The sequence below is a fragment of the Chenopodium album genome, chromosome 20 (assembly GCF_948465745.1).
Source record: "Chenopodium album chromosome 20, dcCheAlbu1.1, whole genome shotgun sequence".
Classification (NCBI taxonomy): Eukaryota; Viridiplantae; Streptophyta; class Magnoliopsida; order Caryophyllales; family Amaranthaceae; genus Chenopodium; species Chenopodium album.
Window position 1 is genome coordinate 9,559,579 of NC_137853.1, and position 9,307 is coordinate 9,568,885.

At 33.3% G+C, this 9,307-nt stretch overlaps 1 protein-coding gene across 1 annotated transcript; it reads left to right on the forward strand.

The window, feature by feature from the left end:
• The first annotated feature begins 3,561 nt into the window (after positions 1 to 3,561).
• On the forward strand, positions 3,562 to 8,469 carry LOC145598907 (uncharacterized). Its single transcript, XM_081655309.1, has 5 exons — positions 3,562 to 4,023; positions 5,226 to 5,303; positions 5,807 to 5,888; positions 6,931 to 7,073; positions 7,948 to 8,469. The coding sequence occupies exons 1-5, from the start codon at positions 3,733 to 3,735 to the stop codon at positions 8,155 to 8,157; spliced, it is 804 nt and encodes a 267-aa protein (XP_081511435.1). The 5' UTR covers positions 3,562 to 3,732; the 3' UTR covers positions 8,158 to 8,469.
• Positions 8,470 to 9,307: the final 838 nt, after the last annotated feature.

A 9,307-nucleotide genomic window follows, 5' to 3' on the forward strand; every position in this document is an offset into this window, starting at 1 on the left:
TTTTTTTAGCGTTGTCTGCTGAATAATCCTTGCATACTGTCTTATCTTCTATCTATCCTGCTCGGTGCATTGAACCTTCTAGATTATTTTTCAAGAATTTTGTTTTATTGAGACATGAGAGGTTGTGCATTAATGAACCTTTATTCATGATTTGGCATGATTTTGGCCTCAATTTATGCCAACACATTATTGATTTACTTAAAGATTGACAGCTTGAAAATATCAAGTGTAAAAGATCATCGATTTGTAGTGATTGTAATGATATATTTTGTTGATTAGTAATGTGTATAAAGACATCAATTATGTTGTGTAGTATGAATCTTTCAAAATTGCAATCTCATAAAATGACAATGACCTAATCATGTCGCCACATACCACACACATCGAACACATGTCAATTAATGATGGTTTTTACAAATTTAATGGATTAGTTGTCATTTTTCTTGGTTTATTATTGGTGAATTTATGCAATTTTTATGATAAAAGTAAATCTGTTTTCAAAATTTTACTTGTTTTTGTTGAGCTTTTGCTAATAATTTTTATTTTAATCTTACCTTGTTTTGTTGAAAAATAATTTACCATGTATGTTAAGTTTAAAAAATATGACGATATACAAAAGTTTTTTATTTTTATTTTTTAAAAAAATTAATGTTAATTATTTTGGATAAAGACAATGTAAATATATTAATATGCGGAGTAACATGTAATTAGAGATTTATAGCTGACAATCATACCATGTTTTTTAAAACCATGTGTTAATTTTCAAAGTTATAGCAACTATAGATTAAGGTATCCTCTACTCCCTCCATCCCTTAATTACATTCCTTTTTTAATTTTACACGGGAATTAAAGAACTTGGAGTAACCTTAAAACCCATAATTAGAAAGTACAATGGTAATTACAAGACATTTATTGCTGTCTTGAATAAAACAAAGATACAATAATATTAGATGAAAAACATGTCATCAATCCTTTGAAAAGAAAAAGGACCAATCACATTTGAAAATAAAATGACCAATCATATTCAATTATAGTGCTGCAAGGCTTCGGGACAGAAAGTGTCACTTGCTAAGTCAAGAGTTTATTACTCGGCTAATGTGGACAGTAGCACAAGAGAAGCAGTAAGCAGAAAGCTTCAAATGGAAAGCACGGATGATCTTGGAATGTATCTTGGGATGCCCACTCTTACTAGTCGAGTCACAAAAGAGACTTTTAGTCATTTATGTGAGAAAATAGATAGGAGATTAATGGGATGGAAGACCAAATATTTATCTCTAGCAGGAAGAATGACATTGGCAAAGTCTACCATCTCGACAATGGCCTTGTATTCGATGCAATCAGCAAAAATACCCAAAGCTACTTGTGAAGAAATTGACAAGAAGACTAGAAGGTTCATATGGGGTGGTAGTGATGAAAAAAGAGGGGTACATCTCCTATCTTGGGAAGCACTTCAAAGACCGACAGCAAAAGGAGGCATTGGGATTTTCTCGGCTAGTCAAGCTAACGCTGCTTTTCTCACAAAGCTTGGATGGAGGGTTCTTGCTGAACCAAATGCGCTTTGGTCTCGTGTTCTAAGAGCTAAGTATTGTAAGGGCCGCTGCGACATTGATATGTTCGAGCCCAAGGCAGGTAGTTCGAATGTATGGTGCGGTATCACAGACAATGCAAAGGTTCTATGCAAAGGGGTGAAGACGGCCATAGGTAATGGGGCGCAAACTCTTTTCTGGGATCATGCATAGGCTACTAATGAACCCCTCAGCAGCCTTGCTACCCAACCAATTCCACCCGAAATTGAGGGAGTTACGGTGGAAGAAATGTGGGAAGAGAATGTTGGTTGGCGATGGGATATTTTTTCTCCGTACCTTGATCAAATCAATTTGAAAAAAATTCAAAATCATGAAGTTAGGCATGATCCTAGCATTGGTGATTTGCTGTATTGGAGGGAAGGTGACAAGGGCAAGTTCACTATCAAATCGGTATTGAGCATTATGAAACACGAGACGGATGTGCTTGATGATGAATGTTGGGATGCTGTTTGGCACGCCCCAGTTCAACAACGAATAAGGGCATTCCTATGGTTGGCCTGTCATGATAGAGTCTTAGGCAACCATAATCGATTCAAGCGCAAGATGACTGACAATCCTAGGTGCTACATTTGCGGAGCTGCTGAAGAAACAACCCTTCACATCATCCGTGATTGCCCTGCTGCAAGAGTAATATGGAAAAAAACGGTTGACAACTCGATTGCTCATCGTTTCTAGCAAGGAAGCCTTCGTGATTGGATCACTGAGAACGTGAAAGAAGATGATATGGGTGGAGAATCGTGGCCTACTTATTTTGGAGTCACGGTGTGGTGGATTTGGAGGTGGAGAAATTGCTTTACTTTCAATCGTAGGGATGAAGTGCCTATTGATTTTCGTGCCTTTCTCCAAATTAGATATGAAGAGGCGAGGAGAACTATTTGGGATGCTCTAGAAGTTAATGCAAGCAGCAAAAACTACAAAGTCCCTGCCAATATATCATGGATTGCGCCCTCTTATGGGTGGTATGTACTCAATTGTGATGGTGCTGCGAAAGGATGCCCATGTCCTGCTGGTGGAGGGGCAATAATTCGGGATTATTCAGGTACTTTTGTCACAGCCTTTGCAGCGAGTTTTGGGTATTGCTCTGCTTTCAGAGCAGAGATCATGGCCTTAACAAGAGGCTTGGAGCTAGCCAAGAACTGTCAAATTGCAAAACTGGAAATCCAAATGGACAACATTTCTTGCATCCAAGCTATCAACAGGCAGGAAGTTCCTAGAGGAGAAAATATTCATGATATTATCTACTACAAGGAATTGATTTCAAGCACGCAATGGGAGGTGAAGCTTGCACATGTTTATAGAGAAGGGAATAGAGCGGCGGATTGGTTGGCCAACCGCGGAGTCGTTCAGGACTCTCAATTGGTTTATTTTAATAGTAGTATCCCGTTAGAACTTAGTCGTATCTTGGAGGAAGATGTACAAGGTGTGGCCTTGCCACGGCTTATTCCTCCCTAGGTAGTTTAGTTTGTTTTTAGTTTGTTTATTTTTTGTTCTGTTTGTTTCTTTTCTCTCTTTTGGTACTTGTACCTCATTTGAATCAAAAAAAAAAAAAAAATAGTGCTGCACATGGATTCAGAAATTTATGAGTGAGAAAATATGAGTGAGAAAATTATGGTTTCGGTGCAACTATTAATTGCAAAACTGAAAACTAATTAAAATGGTGCCACATCACAACTATTCAGGGATAATTTGGGGATATTTGATAAAAATTCACTTATTAAAAAGGAAAAGTATGAATAAAATTTTGAAACACTCAAAAAAAAAAAAAAGTAAGAATGTAATTAATGGATGGAGGGAGAATAATTTTCACCCGATTAAAGTAGAATCTAAACTAATAACCTCAAAATCACTATCCACACCCGTTTATCGTATATACCAAGTCTAAAACGATACCGTGGGAGATTTAGATTCGGGAGGACACGCTTGCGACTCGAGAGTCTCCCACACTTCCGTTACATTCACGACTTTCAACTCTCACTATCACACTCACTCCATACAACTATCACAAAATTACACACTACTTTTAACAAACTGGATATTTAAATTACACACTAAAATTTCCAATTCTCTTCATTCACTTTGATCATTCCCCAGAAATTAAAAAAATTCAAACTCATAAAATCACAAACTTCACAACTCTCAACAAAAAATGAAGACATTAAAGCCCAATTTCACACTATCTCCAACTCCACCCCTCTCAAAATCAAAACCAACCCAAAATTTAAGGAAATGTTCCCAGTATTTAAGGGTATATACCCTTAATCCCATTTCATGTTCTTCTTCTAATAAGGTATCACCCCCTTCTACTCGAACTTCATCTTCTTCTTCTTCTTCTTCTTCTTCTTCTTCTTCGACTTCTTTAGTGGTTTCTGGAGTGGGTCCCACAAGGTTTAAGGGTCATTCTTGGAGTTCTGAGGTCATGGAGGAATTCCTAGAAAAGGTGTGTTTCTGTTTCTCAGTTACTTTTTTCTGTGCTTTTTAATCATAATAAGTTGATTTATTTTCTTGTTTTTAATCTGTGCGGGATTAATAGTTGTGTTGATAGTATAATTTGATGCTTGAAATTATAGTATTGTGACAACTAAATTAGAAGTACGGAACTGAGGTATGGAGGTAGTATAAATCATTTGTCTATTTGAAGGATTCAGTTGAACTTGGTTGATATTGTATTGGTGTTGTAAAATGGCAATCAATATTGTATTGGATGATACTCCGTACAATATTTTGTTTGGTGCTTTTTTAAATACTCCGTATGTTGTATCATTAGAATTGAAATACTTTTATTGTTACACCATTTTGACTTGCTTATACTAGTATAACATGAACGTGGGTTCGTTTGACATCATTGTGGTTTTCTATTTTTTTTTGTTTTTTGTTTTTCAAAATCATACTTCGTATAATTTATGTCATCTAATGAATCAAAAAGCTGTCAAACTTATTAAAATCACGATAATAGTGAAAATTGACAACAACAAAGTGGAAACACCTTTTATTGTTTCCTGTTTGTGGTTTTTTGTTAAAAAAAAAAAAAATAGAAAACTGAAAACAAAAAACGATGCCAAACTTGTGAATTTTCAATGTGTCAATTGTCAAAGTTGTACGTCATTAAATACTCCTAATCTTGGTCTAACTGTTGTAAAGAAAGTTCTGGACTTGAAATCAAATTCCGTGTATATCACTGCTGTTTGTGACTCTATATACTCCCAAAAAAAGTTAAAAAGTTTTCCCTTGCTCTATTACTCTCATTTCTTGCATTAACACCAACGACATCCCTAAATTTGCTATCCTTCCTTAATGTCATATTCCATCTCCTTAAAACTTCCAATGACTTTGCAACTTGTCCTTCCTTAATGTTGTCTTGCAATTCCTTAAGCATGTATTGTGCACAGATTATTTGTTTATTTTTTGTCTGTTTATTTGTTGTTGCAAAATGTATATTGATATTGTAGAATGACTCAAAAGAAATTGGCTAAAATGAAGTATAATATTTAGGATCAAAAGGAGTGAAACAAAACTATTTGCACTTTTACCTCAGTTTGGAGGGGTGGGGGTGGAGGGGTTCAAATTGTTGCATTTTTATGTTAGATTTAAGTCCTAAAACTAGTTTGTGATGTTGTTTGGTTATTTTGCGATGATTGATAGGTTATCTATCGATGTCGATTCGTGACATTTCTTGGAGTGTTTGGTTCCTTGATTGGGTCGGTTCTTTGCTTCATCAAGGTAAGCTCTAATTTATGATCTATTGAATGTTGTTCTTGAGAGTGCATCAAAATATGATACGTATATGCTTCAGGCTTCGTAATCTAAAAAATATATTGTTTTTTCATCTCAATGAACGATAACATGAGTGGTTCCGCCTGCCATATTTCAGAAGGCTTTTACTAATTCTGTGGGTTGGTCGTATTTGATCAAGATTTCTTGCATAGGCTAAACCAATTCTCAATTGTTTAAGTTTGAAATTTGTATATATATATGTAGAGTTTAACATAGTACACAGTAATATATTGTCTTTTCATTAGCTTTGGTATCTATCAGATTACAGGGTATTTTAATTTTAGTAACCTAAAGTGTTGTTTAGTATTTCATTTTTGAATTATAAGTCTATAAGTTCAGTTGAATGAGGTTTTGCTTATATGTCTTTCTGACTTTCAGTTATTGGTCATATGGTAGTGTTAGGCCTGTAAGCCTACTTCATGCCACTGATATAGTCTTCTTGGATGTAGGGTTGTGGTATTGTGGCATCGTCTTTCTATGAATACTTTGCACAGAGTGGGAAGGTGATTGTCCTGGTGATTGAGGCCATTGGTGTGTTTCATGAACATCTTCATTTGTCGTTTTGACAGAGTTATTGTGACAATGTGATTGCTTTTCTTTGCTTTTCCCCCGTGAATTTTTTCGTTTCTATTACATTATTTTAGCATTCTAAAATCAGTCATTTAATAGAGTTTGGGAACTTCAGGAACACAGATATATATGATTTGTGAGATCACCTATCTCAATGTAGAATGTTAAAATCTCATACCCATCCACTGGAGGCAATTTTTGAGGAGTTAAGGCCCTTTCTTTGAGAATAATTTGTTAAGTGATGGGATTTATTACTATTAGACCAACATACCTTATGAACATTTACAACTACCCCGATGACTCTAGAGAAGCTCTGCCATGTCCAGGGTTATAAATTGCCAGACATAAGCAATTTTACGCATGAGGTTATGGAAAGGGTGTTTTCAATTTACCTTTAGCTTCATTCACTGTACAAAAGCTATCAGTTGCTTCAGAATGAAGCCTTTGTCATGAGCCCTTGTAATTTATAACTTCATTAAAGGAGGTAGCCTGCACTGAACTTCATCCTCCGTTCTTTTCTGAACTTTTTTTTTTTTTTTTTAATAACGAAATTTGCTTCGGATATAATGCGAAGTGTTAAGTGGTTGGCAGCCTATCCCATTTTTTTTTTGGTGGGTTGCATGCATTTGAGCTTCACCAGAGCCCTCTCTTGGTAATTGCTGTGTAATAAACATGAATTTTATTTGCAAGATACCTTTTAGGGAAGTTACTTTTCCAGTTTTCCTATTGTCTTGATGTCTTAATCTATGAGCTTCCATTTAATAGTCCTTTTCTTAACCTTAATTAGACGGAAGAAAGAATAGGATTTATAATATCGATCTCAAGTTAGTAGACACTGTGCTACTTCCCTTAATTATTGTCGACGAATGCTTGTGTATGACATTCTAATTTATGTTTAATGCTGTTTCCACCTGTTACATTGCCTAAATTTATTTCATTGCCCTCCATGAAATAAACATTTGTGAGGCTTGAAATTTACTTTGTCATATTATCATTGCTCCAGATATTTATCTACTCGGAACAGTGATGCTTATCTTTGGAATGGGTCTCTATGAGCTCTTTGTGTCCAACCTTGACATTGCAAAGTCACTGTCAGAAGCGAAGCATCAGCATCGATCAAGTTTATTTGGCTTATTCCCTTTAATGGTAATTATTCTGTTCTTTGAACTTTAAAATTGTATTTAGCTAGCTATGCAGTAGATATTATTTACTACCTCCGTTACATATTAGTTGCAACTTTGGGCAATATTTGTGAGATAAAATATTTCAAAGTTGCAACTAATATGTAACGGAGGTAGTATATTGATCAATGAAAACTATAAAATTCCCTGACTTCCGGGGAATAAAGCTAGCTTTCTCAAGAGCATTTTTGTGGCTGCAAAATATTAAATATTTTAAAAATTTTAGCTGCTATCCTGAGCTTCAGCAAACTTCACAGTTTCCTATGAATAAAAAGGCTGACAATAATCGATGACTATTCAAATCCTAGGTCGGGAGGGGGGGGGGGGCGGATTGGACAGTAGATTATCTTCTTCGGGCCTGTTTTGATTGATTGAACTGAACTGAATATGTTATGAGAGAAGGAAATTAAGAACTGAACTGAAAATAATCTGAAGAGAATAGGCCCTTCGTCTTGTGTTATGTTTGGTTTTGAAGAAGATAATTAAACTGGATTTTACTTTGTAGAACATAACAAATATCAATCTTTATTTTCCATTATTTTGTTCTTTGCCCGAATTATTGAATGTGGCAGAGGGTAGGGGGAAAGGAGAGGAGAGGAGAAAAAGAGCTGAATTAAGGCATGTGTCGTATAATTGCAACATCTTCACATTAGCATCGTCTTTTTTTACCCTTGGGAAAACTATTTTCAGCCGAACAAATTCTTTGATGATCTATTATACCCAGAGAGGAAATCCTGAAAACTACTTTGAAAAAGGACATCTTGCAACCAATCACAGCCTTAATACGGTTCTCAGTCTTGCTGCCCTGGATTTAATATCTTTCTTCCTTCAACGTGCAGGAACGACCAAGATGGCTGGTAATTAAGTCAGTAAGCGAGCTGAAGACCAAGGTAGGACATGTAATTGTGATGCTGCTCCTGATAGGGTTGTTTGACAATAGTAAGAAAGCAGCTATCCACTCTCCTACTGATTTGCTTTGCTTTGCAGCTTCTGTTCTCCTTTGCTCTGGTTGTCTTTTTATGCTCTCTAAGCTTAACGACTCAAAATAAATTTGGTACATGATATTGTAACAATAGTAAATAAAAAAAAAAAAAATGGCATATTAGCAGCATGCTTGTAGTTTATTTGGCGGTGGCGGTATTTGGCCCTGCAACCTATTGTACACATGCTCGACTTGGTCATTGGTGTAAATAGTGTGTAGCTTATATGTATATATGTGCATTTTGGAGTTTTTATCCCTCTTTTGATATGATCAAGATAGGAGCTTGATTTGGATTCTCTTTAATATAAGAGGGGTTTTTTTTTCCATGTATGTGGAAAACTTAAAAATATAAATAAAGGTAAGTGTTTTTTTATTGTCCTATTCAAAAGTCCCCATGATGGGTTTGCTCAATTAAAAAAGAGAATATTAAATGAATATTACTTGGTAAAATGTTACGAGTAAAATCTTTACTCAAATATAAAATGTTAGAAAATCTTTACTCAATATAAAATGTTGAAGAACTCCTATGAAGGATATACCCCATCTAGATTCTAGTTTACACATTTGATATGGTTCAAGGATTAAGAAAAGGAGAGTGGGAGAAAAGATCTCACCATGATATGGGCCCAAAAATGAAATAAAGAGAGGATTTGAAATTTAAGGTGGGTGGGGTTAGATAATGTTGGTGGGTAGATTGATTTTTTTATTTTTATTTTTATTATTATTATTATTATTATTATTATTATTATTATTATTATTATTATTATTATTATTATTATTATTATTATTATTATTATTATTATTATTATTATTATTATTATTATTATTATTATTATTATTATTATTATTATTATTATTATTATTATTATTATTATTATTATTATTATTATTATTATTATTATTATTATTATTATTATTATTATTATTATTATTATTATTATTATTATTATTATTATTATTATTATTATTATTATTATTATTATTATTATTATTATTATTATTATTATTATTATTATTATTATTATTATTATTATTATTATTATTATTATTATTATTATTATTATTATTATTATTATTATTATTATTATTATTATTATTATTATTATTATTATTATTATTATTATTATTATTATTATTATTATTATTATTATTATTATTATTATTATTATTATTATTATTATTATTATTATTATTATTATTATTATTATTATTATTAT

Excerpts from the sequence above, each read along its gene's own strand:
- LOC145598907 (XM_081655309.1), top strand. The coding sequence starts at position 3,733 with ATGAAGACATTAAAGCCCAATTTCACACTATCTCCAACTCCACCCCTC. Across the intron at positions 5,304-5,806 it reads CGGTTCTTTGCTTCATCAAG|GGTTGTGGTATTGTGGCATC; the intron begins GTAAGCTCTAAT and ends TCTTGGATGTAG. Across the intron at positions 7,074-7,947 it reads TTGGCTTATTCCCTTTAATG|GAACGACCAAGATGGCTGGT; the intron begins GTAATTATTCTG and ends TTCAACGTGCAG.